The sequence below is a fragment of the Onychostoma macrolepis genome, chromosome 12 (genome assembly GCF_012432095.1).
Source record: "Onychostoma macrolepis isolate SWU-2019 chromosome 12, ASM1243209v1, whole genome shotgun sequence".
Classification (NCBI taxonomy): domain Eukaryota; kingdom Metazoa; phylum Chordata; class Actinopteri; order Cypriniformes; family Cyprinidae; genus Onychostoma; species Onychostoma macrolepis.
This window is the reverse complement of record NC_081166.1, coordinates 18,472,844-18,491,264: the sequence shown is the minus strand read 5'-3', so window position 1 is coordinate 18,491,264 and position 18,421 is coordinate 18,472,844. Positions and strand designations below refer to the sequence as shown.

Genomic DNA, 18,421 nt, shown 5'->3' with positions numbered 1-18,421 from the left:
AGTGCTAGCGTGACAGCAAGTAACTCCCTATTCCCGATGTTGTAATTCCGTTCTGGTGGGGTTAAACGATGAGAAAAAAAGGCACAGGGATGTATTCTCTCGTCCGAGGGTGATCTTTGGGATAAAATAGCCCCAACCCCCACCTCTGACACATCCACCTCCACAATGAACTGACTAGACGGGTCTGGTGTGGTTAAAATGGGAGCCGAAACGAAGCAACTCTTAAGATTCTCGAACGCAGTCTGAGCCTGCGATGACCAACTGTAACGCGTCCTAGTGGAGGTGAGATCAGTCAGAGGAAGGGCGACCTGACTAAAGTTCCGAATGAACCGCCTGTAAAAATTGGCAAACCCCAGAATTTGCTGGACTGCTCTACGACTATCTGGGGTGGGCCAATCAGCAACTGATTTCACTTTGGCAGGATCCATACGCATACCCTAGGGAGAGAGGATAAATCCCAGAATCGGAACTGACCATGCGTGAAACTCGCACTTCTCCACCTTGGTGAATAAACGATTCTCAAGTAGCCGCTGGAGCACTCGCCTGACGTGCTGGACATGATCGCGCTCGTTCTGGGAGAAGATCAGGATATCGTCGAGGTAAACAAAAACAAACCGGTCGACCATGTCTCTGAGTTAGAAAGCTCAAACGGCATGACCAAATACTCAAAGTGCCCCGTGGGGGTGTTAAAGGTGGTCTTCCATTCATCCCCCTCCTTAATCTGAACTAAGTGATAAGCATTGCGGAGGTCCAACTTCGTAAAGATGGTTTCCCTCTGCAAGAGCTCGAAGGCAGATGACATCAACGGCAAAGGATAACGATTCTTCACCGTGATGTCATTCAACCCCCAATAGTCTATGCAGGGGCACAGCGACCCATCCTTCTTCCCCACGAAGAAGAACCCCGCCCCAGCCGGAGAGGAAGAGGGTAAAATGATGCCTGCTACCTGAGAATCGTGAATATATTTCTCCATGGCCTCCCTCTCAGGCCTGGACAGAGAGTAAAGGCGCCCCATTGGGCGGAGAAGCGCCAGGCAACAGGTCTATCGCACAGTCGTACGGGCGGTGCGGAGGCAGAGATGAAGCTTGGGACTTACTGAAAACCGCTCTCGAGTCATGGTAAGCCTCCGGTACATCCGCCAGGTTCACCGGCTCCTCCTGCAACACAGAACCAGACATTACAGGTGAAAATGCAGCACCCTAACATTGAGCTAAACAGAAAGGGCTCCAAGCCAACACGGAGTTAAGAGCCCAGTCAATGTGGGGGTTGTGCTTAACCAGCCAGGTGTGTCCCAAAACCACAGGAGCGGTGGGTGAATGGATGAGGAGGAAACGAATCTCCTCAACATGATTGCCGGAAAGTGTGAGTGTGACAAACTTAGTGGCATTAGTAATCCTGGTGAGAAGGGTGTCGCAAAGTGTTCAAGCCAATATAGGCTCAGCCAGGGCAACAGATGGAAGTCCCAAGCATGTGGCCAGCCCAGAATCCATAAAATCGCCCTCCGCTCCCGAGTAAATCAAAGCCAAAACCTTATAAACAGCCCCATTGAACAGTAACAAGGCTTGGAACTCACAACGACCCCCATAGGGCAGTTGAGTACTAGTGACGCTCACTGTACATGCTCCCTTGAGAGGTGAGCACCGTCTCGCTGCCTGGCACGACGCTGCCACGTGACCTGCTTCCCCGCAGTAGAGACATAGTTGGTTTTCCAGGTGATAATGCCGCTCTCTTACAATCAACCGTGCTCTCCCGACCTGCATCGGCTCCTCCTCGGAAAAAATGAGATGCTGGGGAGGCGTGTCACTCGCCGCTCCTGACACTGCTCTAGTGATGAGCTCAGGGGGAAACACGCTCCTCCGATAACGAGAACGGAGGGAAATCCGGTTCTCCACTCAGATGGCGAGGTCGATGAGCCCATCCAGGCTCGAGGGTAATTCAAGGGAATAGATCTCATCCTTGATATGCTCGGCCAGAACATGGAGAAAGTGATCCCAAAGAGCCTTGTCGTTCCAGTCACAGGAAGCTGCGAACGTGCTAAACTCGATCGAGTAACTGGAAACTGAACCCTCTCTTTGCCGTAGCAGCACTAAGGCTCGTGCCGCCTCAGTTCCTTAAGCCGAGTGATCAAACACCTTCCGTAGTTCCTCCAAGAAACTCTCAAAGAAAGAACAGCAGTTCTGCTCGTTATCCCACATGGCCGTTCCCCACTCTCTCGCTTGCCCCACCAAGAGTGTGATGGTGAAAGCTACCTTAGACCACTCCGTGGGAAAACAGGACGGCTGCAGCTGGAAAATCAGAGAGCATTGGGATAAAAAGGAGCGACATGTGTTAGGCTCACCCGAGTAAGGGGCAGAAGGATTGAGCCATGGTTCAGCGTGACGGTTACTCGTTCCCTCAGGATCAGGAGGAGGGGTTGCCATAGGAGCCGCGGGGGGGAGCTGGAGTGCAGCTGATCAAACCGTTCAACCAGCTGGTTGAGCTGGAGAGAGATCTCGGAGTAAGCGCGGCGGGAAGCTGCAATCTCCTCCTGATGACGACCCAGAAGGACACCGTGCTGCATAAGGGCTCGGTGCATCTCATCCTCCTCTGCTGTGTCCATGATCTGGTGAGTAGATTCTGTGACGGGACGGGATTCAAACAGAGGACTCAAAGGCAGAGGATTTGATACAAAAAGTAGGTTTATTTTCCAAACTTGAACAAAACAAATAAAACTGTAACAAAAATCAGCGAGCAAGTCTCTGGGGTGATCCAGCTACGGTCGGCAGTGAGATACGGACCCAACGAGCTGATCACTGCCCAAGACCCAGCGCTCGAACAAGACCAACCACCTAAGAGTGGAGCGAGGCAGAGAGCGGCAGTCCTTCTCTCTACGCGTCCTGGGGTACAGAAAGACAGACGTGAGTGTAACACCAGTGCACAGAACACAAAACAATCTACTCACAACTAGTCAGGACTAGTCAGAAGAGAAATATAAAGGAAAGGGTAATGAGCGACAGGTGGAATAGAAGCAGCTCACCATGCACATGCACAGCCCCACCGCCAGATCAGCGCCGATTGCACCCGTCACGAGCTGCCGAAAAAGACATGACAACACAGACAGCAGAGGGAGCCAGGAAGGCACCCTGACCCGTGACAATGTGACACTGAAGACTGGAGTAATGGCTGTTGAAAATTTAGCTTTATTATAGGAATATATTATAATATATTAGGAAACTGTTCTTTTAAATTGTAATATTTTTCAATATCACTGTTTTTACTGTATCTATATCAAATAAATGAAGCCTTAGTAAGCATGAAAGACTTTGCTAAAAACTAAATCTTACCAATCCTAAACTTTCGGACAGTAGTGTATATCTATTAATTATACACCAAAGTATACGTGTTTCAAGAAATTTAGTATTACAAACTTGCTAAATTTAAGTAGATACCACACTTACAGCAATATGATTTCCTTTTAAATTACATTTCTTGATCCTGTTTTCTCTTGTTTTAATTGAAATGGAATTGAAAAAGCATTCTCAGCTTGATTCTGGATGTCGCAAATCCCTGGTGCTCATAAAGGACTGTATCATGCAAACTCATTTTCACAGGTTCCCTTTTCCCAGCTGGTCTTATCACACCCTAACTGAACAGGTGGTTTTCATATAGTAATTTCTGTGGGGTCTGTACAGTGGGTTGATGTCAAGAGAAGTCCTTGATAAGTGTTTATAAAAGAGCTTTAGTCTGTTTGTGTGAAGGGTTATTTTTCTATGAAGTATCAAAACCAAAACAAACTGTGAAACAACACTCCTGGGAGCATGACTTCACTCAGTATGTCTGATATTCTGTCCAGTATGAGTACATTTTACTTCAGGCAAGTTGATTGGTGTGCATATATGTGCAAGTGTGCATGCTCAGACATTCCTCTGTGTGTGTTGACAGACGACGGGAAAGCAGATGATGACGCCAAAACTGGTATGCCTGCCAAGATGTCTCTTTTAAAAGTAAGTGCTCTTGATCTGTAACCACTGTAATGGACATGTGATCTGATTGATTTCACTGTCACAGGTATAAAACAAAATATATTTTATAGGATTTACAGGTGCATTGTATTTCAGAACTAGCAGCACCAAGTGGAATTCCAGCTCTTCCTTCTCATTAAAAAAAAAAAAATATATTTTACAGGTTTTAAAATTCACATTGGTGAATTAGCCTTCTGGATTTGTGTCCAAATTCATATTATGACTGAACAGTCAATTAAATGTATTGTTGTCAGCTGAGTTTTCTGTAATACCCATCAGCTGTGTATTGTTAAGAATGCCTGAAACCTGTACTTGAAAACGTCCAGGTGTCCTCAAGGACAGTTGAATGAAAACAGCACATTTCCCTGCTTACATGAGGGAAAACTTTAGTAAAAGGAATGCTCTGGGCTCTGTCTAAGGGAATGCTCTGTACATGTACATGCTCTGTACATGAATTTGTACACAAATTTATATTTTTCAGACCAGAGGAAAATCATGGACATTAACATCAAAATTGTATTCAATTACGGTGCAGGACTTGAGCGGAGCTAAATCAAAGAAATTAATAAAACAATGCCCACTACTAAATTCCTGTTCAGAAATAAAAATTCTTGTTCAGAAATAAAAATTCCCGTTCAGACATAAAAATTCCCATTCAAAAACTACATTCACATTCCAAAAAAAAAAAAACATACAAAAAATAAATACTTCAGCGTTCTACACACCCTACGTAAACTTATTGTAACTGGTTAAACAAAACATACAAAACAGCATCTGCTCACACTGCAAAAAATGCTTTTCTTAGTTAGATTTTTTGTCTTGTTTTCAGCCAAAATATCTAGAAATTCTTAAATCAAGAAGGATTTTCTAGACAAGTAAAAATTGAGTTTTAGCTTAGAACAAGCTAAATAATCTGCCAATGGGGTAAGAAAAATAATCTTTTTTCAAACAGAAAACAAGATTATTTTTCTTACCCAACAGATTATTTTGCTTGTTTCAAGCAAAACTCATAATTTTGACTTGTTTTTCTGAAAACAAGACAATAATTTTACTTGTCTAGAAAATCCTTCTTGATTTAAGAATTTCTAGATATTTTGGCTGGAAACAAGACAAAAAATTCATTTTTTTGCAGTGCATTACCTAGTCATGTGACATGCTTCCCTAGTCACTGTTTCCCCCATAGATACAGTGAGGAAAATAAGTATTTGAACACCCTGCTATTTTGCAAGTTCTCCCACTTAGAAATCATGGAGGGTCTGAAATTGTCATCGAGGTGCATGTCCACTGTGAGAGACATAATCTAAAAAAAAAAATCCAGAAATCACAATGTATGATTTTTTAACTATTTATTTGTATGATACAGCTGCAAATAAGTATTTGAACACCTGTCTATCAGCTAGAATTCTGACCCTCAAAGACCTGTTAGTCTGCCTTTAAAATGTCCACCTCCACTCCATTTATTATCCTAAATTAGATGCACCTGTTTGAGGTCGTTAGCTGCATAAAGACACCTGTCCACCCCATACAATCAGTAAGAATCCAACTACTAACATGGCTAAGACCAAAGAGCTGTCCAAAGACACTAGAGACAAAATTGTACACCTCCACAAGGCTGGAAAGGGCTACGGGAAATTGCCAAGCAGCTTGGTGAAAAAGGTCCACTGTTGGAGCAATCATTAGAAAATGGAAGAAGCTAAACATGACTGTCAATCTCCTCGGACTGGGGCTCCATGCAAGATCTCACCGTGGGGTCTCAATGATCCTAAGAAAGGTGAGAAATCAGCCCAGAACTACACGGGAGGAGCTGGTCAATGACCTGAAAAGAGCTGGGACCACCGCTTCCAAGGTTACTGTTGGTAATACACTAAGACGCCATGGTTTGAAATCATGCATGGCACGGAAGGTTCCCCTGCTTAAACCAGCACATGTCCAGGCCCGACTTAAGTTTGCCAATGACCATTTGGATGATCCAGAGGAGTCATGGGAGAAAGTCATGTGGTCAGATGAGACCAAAATAGAACTTTTGGTCATAATTCCACTAAACGTGTTTGGAGGAAGAAGAATGATGAGTACCATCCCAAGAACACCATCCCTACTGTGAAGCATGGGGTGGTAGCATCATGCTTTGGGGGTGTTTTTCTGCACATGGGACAGGGCGACTGCACTGAAGATGCATTGAAGATGGGTCGAGGCTGGGTCTTCCAACATGACAATGACCAAGCACACAGCCAGGATAACCAAGGAGTGGCTCTGTAAGAAGCATATCAAGGTTCTGGCGTGGCCTAGCCAGTCTCCAGACCTAAACCCAATAGAGAATCTTTGAGGGAGCTCAAACTCCGTGTTTCTCAGCGACAGGCCAGAAACCTGACTGATCTAGAGAAGATCTGTGTGGAGGAGGCCAAAATCCCTCCTGCAGTGTGTGCAAACCTGGTGAAAACTACAGGAAACGCTTTGACCTCTGTAATTGCAAACAAAGGCTACTGTACCAAATATTAACATTGATTTTCTCAGGTGTTCAAATACTTATTTGCAGCTGTATCATACAAATAAATAGTTAAAAATCATACATTGTGATTTCTGGATTTTTTTTTAGATTATGTCTCTCACAGTGGACATGCACCCACGATGACAATTTCAGACCCTCCATGATTTCTAAGTGGGAGAATTTGCAAAATAGCAGGGTGTTCAAATACTTATTTTCCTCACTGTATGTATAGCTAGGTGCCCTATTAGTGTAAAGAGGGGAGCGTGACAACGGAGTGGGGATCCACTTGCAGGCTTTATTCAAAGAACGTGGTCAATACAGGCAGGGTCCAGTAACAGCAAACAGAAATATCCAAGGCTGAGGCAAAAGAGTAATCCACAAACAGGCATAGGTCAGGGTAGGCAGCAAACAATCAAAACATGGTAATAGTCCAAGGATCAAAACACGAGAGAAGCGAAAACAGGGAAACTAGGAACATGGAAACTAAGAAACGTTAAAACATTCAATCACCAGCAAAGTCAGAGAGTGTGTGCTACTTTTAAAGTCCGTCTAATGTGAGACAGCTGTGAACTGATGATGAGATCTGATGAGAGACAGGTGATTGCAATTGATGATGTGTCCAGGCAAAGGATTATGGGAAATCGAGTCCGGGGTGAGTGGTAAAGGGTACAGGATGGGGTGTCCTCTAGCGCAGTGGTTCTCAACCACTTTCCTGGAGGACCCCAACACTGCACATTTTGCATGTCTCCTTAATCAAACACACCTGATTCAGGTCACCTGCACATTAGTAGAGACTCGCAGACTTGAAATGGGTGTGTCAGACAAAGGAGACATGCAAAATGTCCAGTGTTGGGAGTCCACCAGGAATGTGGTTGAGAACCACTGCTCTAGCGGAGCTCGTGGGCACTCCAGCTAGAGATTGTGACAATTAGCGGCTGTTTCTATGGGCCGCTATACATAAGCCGTCTGCCACATTGGAACGTCCATGAACACTCGAGAGCAAGTTGCCAGTGTATAGACCGCAACTGTAGTTATATGCATGTATGAATATCTATATCTTCAGTAGACTTCAGAAGATTCTTTTATTAACACAATACAACAAGACAAAGTCATTAGCTAACAAGGCGTTTAAAAGGTACTTTAGTTTAAAAACCTGTAATATTGAGTTAATACATATTAAAAACACAAACCAACACATTCTTACCTGTGAATGTTTATCCAGTTTCTTCAGATATTTAAATTTTCAGCGATTTTTACAGTTAAATGTAACTTGAAACTCATTGATTTTTATTGTGAATGATGACATATAGACCGCTCCACGGTAGTGGATGCATCGATGTGTCTGGAGCAGTCAAATTTGGCATCTGCCTATACATACAGTATCTATGGTTTCCCTGGCCGGTGATCACAAATCATAAAAGTCGCAGAATAATTTACTCAAAGTACCAAAGTAGACCTAACAAAACACAAAAATAAACTAGTCAAAGCAAGAACAACATTAACACACACACAAAAAAACTATAATAAAAAAAAGAAGGAGCAACCAAGGAGTCATAAATCACATAAACCACGCGTGACCAAATCAAAGACTCCACTCCGTTCTCCTTTCTAACCTCCCTTTGCTTCTGGTTGGCATTGACCTGTTATCTTCCACCTGGCTTTAACGCACATCCTCACGATAGCGATGACAGACAACCACCTCAGCCAATAGCGTCATCCTAAGAGGTGATGGAGGAGTAAGAAAATGAAAGCAAAACAACACAACGCACCATCCCTGCTGGGCACGTAACAGTGCCGTAACAGTGCCATAACAGTGGTTCAACAACAAATAAAACCAAAAAAAAAAAAAAAACGTGCTTAATATAGCTACACAATGGTAACCACAAATTAACCATGGTTTTGCTATACTAACCTATACTAAAATGGTAATCAGTACGCCTCTGTACTTTGTCGTTTATCTCAATGCAAACCCTGTCCTACAGACTTTCATTTTAAGTGTATTACTGTAAATGCTAATCGATTGAGCTTAACTTATTTTAAACCCAAAACATTCCTTAAATATTGAGTAAAGGAGTATCACCTTAATTCCCCAAGCTCTCTCCACTCTCAGAGCAGTCAAAGCCACTTTGACCTCTATGGCCTCCCATAATTCCCTTTTATCCCACTGGTCTCATTCAGTCTGAAGACAACAGCTTTTCCCAGGCAGTGTGTGTGTGTGTGTGTGTGTGTGTGTGAGCATGTCAAAACCCCTGCAGCTCCTCTGGTTCTGCCCAGGCTTTGTTTAAAAATAAAATAAAATAAAAAAAACACTACTTGACAAAACTGCCTGTCTCTGAATGGATAATTGTGAGATTTTGAATGGGCCTTCCCTGGAGGATTAGTTTGATGTGGAAAGTACCCGTGGTTCTTCAATTGAGCTTTAACATCTCTGCATTCATGTTTTTTCCCCTTTGGCCACAAGGGGTTGGAGAAGACCGACAGCTCAGCAAATGTAAAGAACCAAGCAGAAGACACTAGTCGCAATTCAAAGCCACAAGGAGAGCATATAAGTGGGAAAAGGACAGTTTCCACCAGGTAACAGTCAGCTAGTTTGTTTAGAGTTGAAGGGTTAGTTAAGCCAAAAATTAAAATCAGTTTTTTGTCCATACAATAAAAGTCAGTGAGGTCCAGTGTTGTTTTTGTTCCTCTTTGACTTTTAGTGTATAGACTTCCACTGAACAAAACAAAATGCAGATAGGTTTGGAATGACATCTCTTTCATTTGCATGTAGTGCCTTCTGAGGTGATTAACACAACTTTGTTTTTTGGACTTTATAATCCTCTGTGTTGGTTTAGTTTTGATGTGTTTCCTGCCAGGATGGCAATGAGTCATAGCAGATGAATGCAAAATGCCTGTTTGATAGATAAGCATCTCTGTGAAGCCTGCTGACTCTCTCTCTCTCTCTCTCTCTGTGTGTGTTTATTTTGAATTAAATACTTTAATACTTTAATCTTCATACTTTAATGATAAGCTTTCCAAAAAGGTAAACCAGTAGCTCAACCATGACATGTGTCTGAGGTTATTATGCATGTATGTGTGGGTGGCACGCTTGCGTCTTTCTAGAATGTTGTGAGGCTGAAATATTAAAGATCAGAGGTCTGCTTCTTATTACACTAAAGAACCGACCTCTGCTACCTATCACTGGATATCTGCGTCATGACAAAGCACTCCATATTATTGACCTCCTTGATCCCCATCTGGACTGTGTGAATGTCTCTTGGAGTTTCAGACCATGGGATGAGGGAGAATTTAAGTAAAGCTGCTGTTCTAAAGTTTGGTTTAGGGATTTGATATTGTGTTACTTTACAAAAGACAGAGATCTGCTATAAATTTGGCTTGTTGTAACTTAAGACTCAAGGCTTCTGGATCCCATCTCATCTGGCTCCATTCTCACAGCAGGGGTCTGGTATATGGTGTGTGTGTGTGTGTGTGTGGTGTAGATCTACAATATCCAGGTCCTATGCACTTTTTTTTTTTTGGCTGCATAGGCTTTGTGTGTGTGTGTGTGTGTGTGTGTGTGTGGTAGATGTTTCTGGTTCACTGGCATACAGTTCGCTGCAAGCTGCAGTTTTCAGATATTAACTGTTCGCTTTTATCTTCTGGGTGTAGCCTGACAGTCCTGTTTTGGATTCACAAAGTAGACCTAACAAAACACAAAAATAAACTAGTCAAAGCAAGAACAACATTAACACACACACAAAAAACTATAATAAAAAAGAAGGAGCAACCAAGGAGTCATAAATCACATAAACCACGCGTGACCAAATCAAAGACTCCACTCCGTTCTCCTTTCTAACCTCCCTTTGCTTCTGGTTGGCATTGACCTGTTATCTTCCACCTGGCTTTAACGCACATCCTCACGATAGCGATGACAGACAACCACCTCAGCCAATAGCGTCATCCTAAGAGGTGATGGAGGAGTAAGAAAATGAAAGCAAAACAACACAACGCACCATCCCTGCTGGGCACGTAACAGTGCCGTAACAGTGCCATAACAGTGGTTCAACAACAAATAAAACCAAAAAAAAAAAAAAAACGTGCTTAATATAGCTACACAATGGTAACCACAAATTAACCATGGTTTTGCTATACTAACCTATACTAAAATGGTAATCAGTACGCCTCTGTACTTTGTCGTTTATCTCAATGCAAACCCTGTCCTACAGACTTTCATTTTAAGTGTATTACTGTAAATGCTAATCGATTGAGCTTAACTTATTTTAAACCCAAAACATTCCTTAAATATTGAGTAAATGAGTATCACCTTAATTCCCCAAGCTCTCTCCACTCTCAGAGCAGTCAAAGCCACTTTGACCTCTATGGCCTCCCATAATTCCCTTTTATCCCACTGGTCTCATTCAGTCTGAAGACAACAGCTTTTCCCAGGCAGTGTGTGTGTGTGTGTGTGTGTGTGTGAGCATGTCAAAACCCCTGCAGCTCCTCTGGTTCTGCCCAGGCTTTGTTTAAAAAAAAAAAAAAAAAAAAAAAAACACTACTTGACAAAACTGCCTGTCTCTGAATGGATAATTGTGAGATTTTGAATGGGCCTTCCCTGGAGGATTAGTTTGATGTGGAAAGTACCCGTGGTTCTTCAATTGAGCTTTAACATCTCTGCATTCATGTTTTTTCCCCTTTGGCCACAAGGGGTTGGAGAAGACCGACAGCTCAGCAAATGTAAAGAACCAAGCAGAAGACACTAGTCGCAATTCAAAGCCACAAGGAGAGCATATAAGTGGGAAAAGGACAGTTTCCACCAGGTAACAGTCAGCTAGTTTGTTTAGAGTTGAAGGGTTAGTTAAGCCAAAAATTAAAATCAGTTTTTTGTCCATACAATAAAAGTCAGTGAGGTCCAGTGTTGTTTTTGTTCCTCTTTGACTTTTAGTGTATAGACTTCCACTGAACAAAACAAAATGCAGATAGGTTTGGAATGACATCTCTTTCATTTGCATGTAGTGCCTTCTGAGGTGATTAACACAACTTTGTTTTTTGGACTTTATAATCCTCTGTGTTGGTTTAGTTTTGATGTGTTTCCTGCCAGGATGGCAATGAGTCATAGCAGATGAATGCAAAATGCCTGTTTGATAGATAAGCATCTCTGTGAAGCCTGCTGACTCTCTCTCTCTCTGTGTGTGTTTATTTTGAATTAATGTCTGTCTTCATACTTTAATGATAAGCTTTCCAAAAGGTAAACCAGTAGCTCAACCATGACATGTGTCTGAGGTTATTATGCATGTATGTGTGGGTGGCACGCTTGCGTCTTTCTAGAATGTTGTGAGGCTGAAATATTAAAGATCAGAGGTCTGCTTCTTATTACACTAAAGAACCGACCTCTGCTACCTATCACTGGATATCTGCGTCATGACAAAGCACTCCATATTATTGACCTCCTTGATCCCCATCTGGACTGTGTGAATGTCTCTTGGAGTTTCAGACCATGGGATGAGGGAGAATTTAAGTAAAGCTGCTGTTCTAAAGTTTGGTTTAGGGATTTGATATTGTGTTACTTTACAAAAGACAGAGATCTGCTATAAATTTGGCTTGTTGTAACTTAAGACTCAAGGCTTCTGGATCCCATCTCATCTGGCTCCATTCTCACAGCAGGGGTCTGGTATATGGTGTGTGTGTGTGTGTGTGTGTGTGTGTGTGTGGTGTAGATCTACAATATCCAGGTCCTATGCACTTTTTTTTTTTTGGCTGCATAGGCTTTGTGTGTGTGTGTGTGTGTGTGTGTGTGTGTAGATGTTTCTGGTTCACTGGCATACAGTTCGCTGCAAGCTGCAGTTTTCAGATATTAACTGTTCGCTTTTATCTTCTGGGTGTAGCCTGACAGTCCTGTTTTGGATTCACACAGATTACTTTAAAGTGAGGGTGTAAAACCGGGGTCTCAAACTCAAATTACACTAGCCAGGCACTGTTCTGAATGTCTTTTTACAAACATGAATTGTAGCTATAAACAGTTATTGCCATGGTTATTGATGCATGGTCAGTCAGTTATTTAAATATATTAAGTGCTAAAATTGCATGTTGTCAATATGATTGGTGTATTTTGTTAGCTAGAGTGAGGTAATATTGTAGATTATATGTTCTGTTTGTGTATGTGTGAGTCGAGAGTTGAATCTGTGGAATTTGGACCGAATGCTCTTTTTTGCTTTCAGTCTTTGGCGGCGTTCATTGCTATGACTCACCTTAATGTGTGTAAATATTCACAATTAATTCAATATTCACAACTTTATGGAAAGTAGGCCGATTCCTCATACAGCATTACATATCAGAGTGGCTGTTTTCACTTGTTTATTTGACACTGTTAATAATACATACTTAGCATTTTTAATGAAATAAATAAAATAAAATAAAATCATATATCGAAAGATAAATTTTACTGTAAAATGTGATTCCTATCAAAAACATATCTCCACTATGCAGTCATTCCTCATCAGATGAAGATGAGAAAAGTTCTGAAGAAAGAAAGAGTCTCAGAGAGGATGAAAAGAGATCCTGCTTTCAGTCCGTCACTGCAGGAGAGAAGGATGTGAGAAACAAGGATGATGAGAATGTAATAGAAAAAACGGTAAGCAGTCACACTGTACAGCCTAAATGAAGATGGGCTAGATTACTCTTACTGTTTTTTTTTTTTTTCATTTTTCTTGACAGCTATGTGCTTTTATGACAGCTCCTCATTAATCAGCATCTTTTTGTAATGTCTTCATGTGATCTGCAGTGGCTCCATACATCCTCTCACACCCCTCATGAGTCTTCATTGTCCTGCCCGTCTCTCTCTCTCTGGGTCACTGTGTCTCAGTGTTCCTTCCTCACTGAGGGGTGTGTGTGGTTGTGCTGGTGTTAGACAGACCACCAACCGTGTTTTTTATTCCTTCACTCACATTGTGACCAGTCGTTACAAAGGTCTCCTGTAACGAATCGATGCATTTTTGTAAAAAAAAATTCAATAAATAAAATTCCATGTGGAAATTAGTTCTTAGAAAATCTGTTTATTTTTAAGCAGTAATGCTGTTTAATTTGAAAAATAATTCTGTTTTAATGCCATTGTAACAAGTCATGAGTCTTTAAATTGAATGAGTCGTTACAAACAAAGAAACTTGAACAAAGCATCTAAGAAATTTGTACAAAATTTGCACTTAAAGGGTAAGTTCACCCAAAAATTAAAATTCTGTCATTAATTACTCACCCTCATGTCGTTTCAAACCCGTGAGACCTTCGTTCATCTTCGGAACACAAATTAAGATATTTTGATGGAATCCGAGAGCTCTCAGACCCTCCATAGACAGCAAGGGTCCTTACATGATCAAGGCCCAGAAACGTAGCAAGGAGATCGGTAAAATAATCCATGTGACATTAGGGGTTCAACCGTAATTTTACGAAGCTACGAGAATACGTTTTGTATGCAAAGAAAACAAAAATAACAACTTTATTCAACAGTTTGTCTCCTCTACATCAGCGTAGCGCCATTTTGGAGAATATCCGCTGGACGGAAACTGCGTACACTCTTCTGTGTCAGCTGCACCGCGCGGATATGTCTTCTACGTATATTTACGCTTTAATTTGAATGAAAACAGCGCATCCGGTATGCGGCTAACACATACGCAGTTTCCATCCAGCGGATATTCTCCAAAATGGCGCTAGGGTGGAGATAAATTTGAATAAAGTCGTTATTTTTTTCTTTTGCCCACAAAAAGTATTCTCGTAGCTTCGTAAAATTACGGTTGAACCCCTGATGACACATGGATTATTTTACCGATCTCCTTGCTACGTTTCTGGACCTTGATCGTGTAAGGACCCATGCTGTCTATGGAGGGTCTGAGAGCCCTCAGATATCATAAAAAATATCTTAATTTGTGTTCCGAAGATGAACGGAGATCTTATGGGTTTGGAACAACATGAGGGTGAGTAATTAATGACAGAATTTTCATTTTTGGGTGAACTATCCCTTTAAGGGGTTCATATAACTTGGTGTGAAACTGTATCCATTCAAGATCTCAAACTACTTCTCCAAATCATTCTCAATGTATTTTTTGGCATTGTGTATTCTAGGTTACACAGAATGAGCAGAAAGTGAGAAAGAGGCAGTGTTCTGTGGGCACAGAGGAGCCAAAAGCCACCACGCCAGTTCTGCAGAGACAGGACTCAGGTCAGCGCAGCATCAAAGGCATCCTGAAGAAGAGCCACTCAACAAGTTTGGACACAGAACCCACTGAGTTGGAGCAGATCACATCTCCTGTCATCAAAACTTGCAAGGATCTTACTGTTGTTGATGGAAAGATGGGCAAGGATGAAGAGGTTAAAGATGATGATGAGGATAGAGAGAAGAGGAGACTTCAGAGAGAGGAAAGCAGCTCAAGTGAGACTCCTCGTACTCCTTCCCCAGATTCTGTGGACAAAATCCCCTCCAGCTCCCAATCTACAGAAGGGGAGGAGCTAGACAGCAGCCTGGATGAGGGCATGAGCTCCTCCCTTAAAGAAAGGTATGGTGGGAGTAGTCTTTATATTGTTCATTATTTTGATTGACAGCTGTGGTAGCTATTTTTGTGTGGGTTCATTCATTCCCTGAGAATCAATATAAGTTGCTTTCGATGAAAGTGTCTGACAAATGTATTAATGTAAATGTTATGGCTGATGCCAATTCTTTGTTAAAATTATTTTTTTCTTAATTTTCGTGTTTGTTTGTTTGTTTGTATTGTTTAAAATGCTATGCTTAATAAAAGTGTGAATGTTGGTCTGAAGATATTTTAAGTAGAAAGTATGAATATCAGTAAATATTTACTGATATTCATACTTTCTACTTAAAATATATTCAGACCAACATCAGTTAAACAGATGATCAGTCTATCTATACTGGGTTTGAACCCACATCTCCTGCATTTGCACCAACTTCTGAACCACACCTCTGACACTGCTTCTGTTTTTAACCTTCATTTTCTTAAAATTACCCAGCTTTGAATGAACCCACAGAAGTCCATTAATTGGATGTTTGTTATATCATTGACACAGTCTAAACACAGAAGCTGCTTAGTTGGAAAGTTCACTCTCTATGTCTGTAATGTGTCTATAATACATAGCATCTTTGTTTGGCAGGCTGGCAGAGTTGAAGAGTGGTGAAGATGACTCGCAGGGCAAGCTGAAGAAGAATAAACTCACCAATGTGGTCCAGACACCCCTGGCTGACCGTTACGTTCAGCTGCAGGAAAGTGAGAATGCCTGGAGGAAGAAGGTACCCACACACTCTCTGAAACAGCTTCCACTTCCTCTGTCGGTAGCTGAGAAAAATGGGCTGAATTAACCTATTGAAACTTTTCACAGTACTCAACTCTTTTGCTGTTGTGTGCAGTTTGGGGTTCATGCAGTGTCTGTGTTGGTTGGCTGTAGGGTAGAGACAGCATAAAACAATATACTGAAGAAGAAACTCTCTCAATGTGAGGATCTGCTAGTGGGATGGTAAATCCACTGGGAAGGGCGGGGGAGGAAGAGTTAGTTTCCAGTGCTGAATCAGCAAGTTCCTCTGCTGAGCTGTCCAGCTGAGAAGGGGGTGTGAGCACAGGAGGAGGATTTCCACTCAGCTTTACCAATTCCTAAAATCTAACCAGCATATCCAGTTACATGCATTCACAGATCAAACATTTATTCCCACACAAAAATACGGATTAGTGTGTTTTAAAGATTTTAAAGGTGTGGTTGACTTACTTTCTTCTGAAGAACTCAAAAAAGATAATTAGTAAATATCTGGTGTGGTGAATTCAATCAAATGGCAGTATATCATGATTTTAACACATCAGCAAAAATGCACACTTTCAGTCTTAAAATGGCTGCTGCATGCTCATGTCGGTTAAGTACACAAGACCATCCCATTTGTCATTTTAGTTGTCAGAACTCACATTTCCGCCATCTATGAAGCACTAGATCTTTGAAGCCTCTGTGCTCCCTTGATGCACACTTCTGCCGAGTGGGCTTGGGGTGCCATTTGTGATGTTTGCCAGAAATGTTTGCCAGAACCTGCTGCTTCTTTTTTTTTTTTTGGCATGCCAATGTAAAAGTTGCATTTCTGCCATTTACTGGACTGGAGTATAAAACACTAGTATACTAGTGAATGCAGGCCTAGATGTGAACTTCGACTTATATTTTATTTCATCCTTTTCCTTGCACAGTATTATCACAAGGATTCAAAAGAGTTGGAATGTAGTGCATGAGTCTGACTATTTTTATGTTTTTTTGGTGTATGAATTCTTATTTTAACTGTTGTTGTATTGAAAGAGCTACGTAAAGGTTCTTCTTAGGTAAAAACATATTTTTGCATTTCACTGAAAATAATATCACATATAGGTTTGGAACAACATGACAGTGAGTAGTTAAAGGTGCAGTAGGAGATCTTGGAAAATGCTAACTTTAGCCTGATAGCACTGAAAGCGAACGTCCCACCCTCCCTGCAAATCACCGTTCAAAGCCATACCCCCTGAACGCATGAATGCAAACAGATCAGACGACCAGAGACAACACTACAATACATCATGTGTCATTCACCAATGAGAAAAATTTATAGTACAGTTAGTAAAAGTACTACAATACCAGGAAGGAAGATCAGGTTGTTGATGTTTGCCTGCCATTCTCGTTCTGTCTGCACAGCGTACGTGAACGCGCTAATGACGTTTCCTGTCTGTGTGAACAAGGTGCGCCGAGGTATGCAAATACATATGTTGAAAAGTAGGTAGGAAAGTTAATAAAAACGCTTGTTCCGAGCGTTTTGATTGGACAAACATTTCTTTTGTCCTACGCTTTCCACAGAATGTATAAATACATTTAGACCACTTAACTTAATGATTGCTATCGGCATGTGAAGAGGCTTTCAACCAGCATAACAAAAATGTTTCTGAAGACAATCACCTATTGCACCTTTAATGAAAGAATGAGAATTCTTTTTATTTTATTTCTTTATTTCTTTTTATTTTATTTTTTACACAGTGTGCCTTTAGTCCCTAGCAACATCACTGTTCCTATGTAAAAACAACTTAACAAGAAGAACATCTTAAATTCAGTCTTTCCGATTTTACACTGCTTCCATTAATCTGGGTGGGGGGAAATGCCAAATCTCAGTGAATAATCTTCTTTTGTCTGGGCCTCAAGCTGACTCTGAGCAACTCACCATCTGTCTGGCTAAAGAGCTGATCAGTAAGTTTTGTCAGAGAGGTTAGGTCTAACCTGACTCATTTGCATGTTCAGCTTTAGAAAATAGATGAAAATCACTATTAGTGTCTGTTTGATTTTTAATATTTGTTGACCATGCATTGTGCTGGTTCATATTTCATGTAGCATTCATTGCTCTCTCTTTCTTCTCGCATTATCACATAATTTCAACTCAAATCAATATTTTATCACCAGTTATACTTGTTTGGCAAGTAGATGGGTAATGAGCCGTCAATGTGTGATTATTATAAAAATGAATCCCTTAAGGAGTCTTCAAGTCCCCTCAAAGTCTTTATTAGCCTGTCAGGGTTTTAGAGATGATGTTCAGTACATTATCGCTTATGACGTTTCTATTGGGCCATTTGGTGGCTCTATAAATGTGACAGTCATAGCTAAATGAAAAGCCTGTAAATACAATCTCCCTAATGTGATGTGACCAGAGAATATAGATGTGAGATCCAGTAACAAACAGATTTGGAAAGACGCGAGAAGACGCTATGAGACATTGTTATTAAACCATGTAATGTGACATGAAGCAGGCCTGAATACAGAAAGGAACATCTGTGATTGTGAAAGGGCAGATAATGAGATCTGTGCCAAAGAAAAAAATAAAAATGAGCAGATGTTGTCATTCATTTTGGCCCTGAAAAAAAGAAAGAAATTAAAAGAATGCAGTTCTAGTGTCAAGGGAGCACATTGCTGATAC

General features: G+C 41.3%; 2 protein-coding genes across 3 annotated transcripts in view; both read left to right on the top strand.

Moving 5' to 3' along the window:
• LOC131550944 (supervillin-like) overlaps window positions 1–9,423 on the top strand; it is an 87,493-nt gene extending 78,070 nt beyond the window's left edge. The window contains exons 4-5 of the mRNA XM_058793474.1: window positions 3,922–3,983; window positions 8,948–9,423. Coding sequence (XP_058649457.1) covers window positions 3,922–3,983; window positions 8,948–9,064 — 179 coding nt within the window. The 3' untranslated portion in view covers window positions 9,065–9,423. The remainder of the gene's footprint in view (window positions 1–3,921; window positions 3,984–8,947) is intronic.
• Window positions 9,424–10,310: 887 nt separating this feature from the next.
• svild (supervillin d) overlaps window positions 10,311–18,421 on the top strand; it is a 55,697-nt gene continuing 47,586 nt past the window's right edge. Inside the window, exons 1-4 of one of the 2 annotated variants that reach the window (XM_058793470.1) lie at window positions 10,311–11,282; window positions 12,949–13,093; window positions 14,575–15,005; window positions 15,616–15,751. In XM_058793470.1, coding sequence (XP_058649453.1) covers window positions 14,803–15,005; window positions 15,616–15,751 — 339 coding nt within the window. In that variant the 5' untranslated portion in view covers window positions 10,311–11,282; window positions 12,949–13,093; window positions 14,575–14,802. Of the gene's footprint in view, window positions 11,283–12,948; window positions 13,094–14,574; window positions 15,006–15,615; window positions 15,752–18,421 lie in introns of those variants that run through there. The other variant, XM_058793471.1, reaches the window with a different exon arrangement.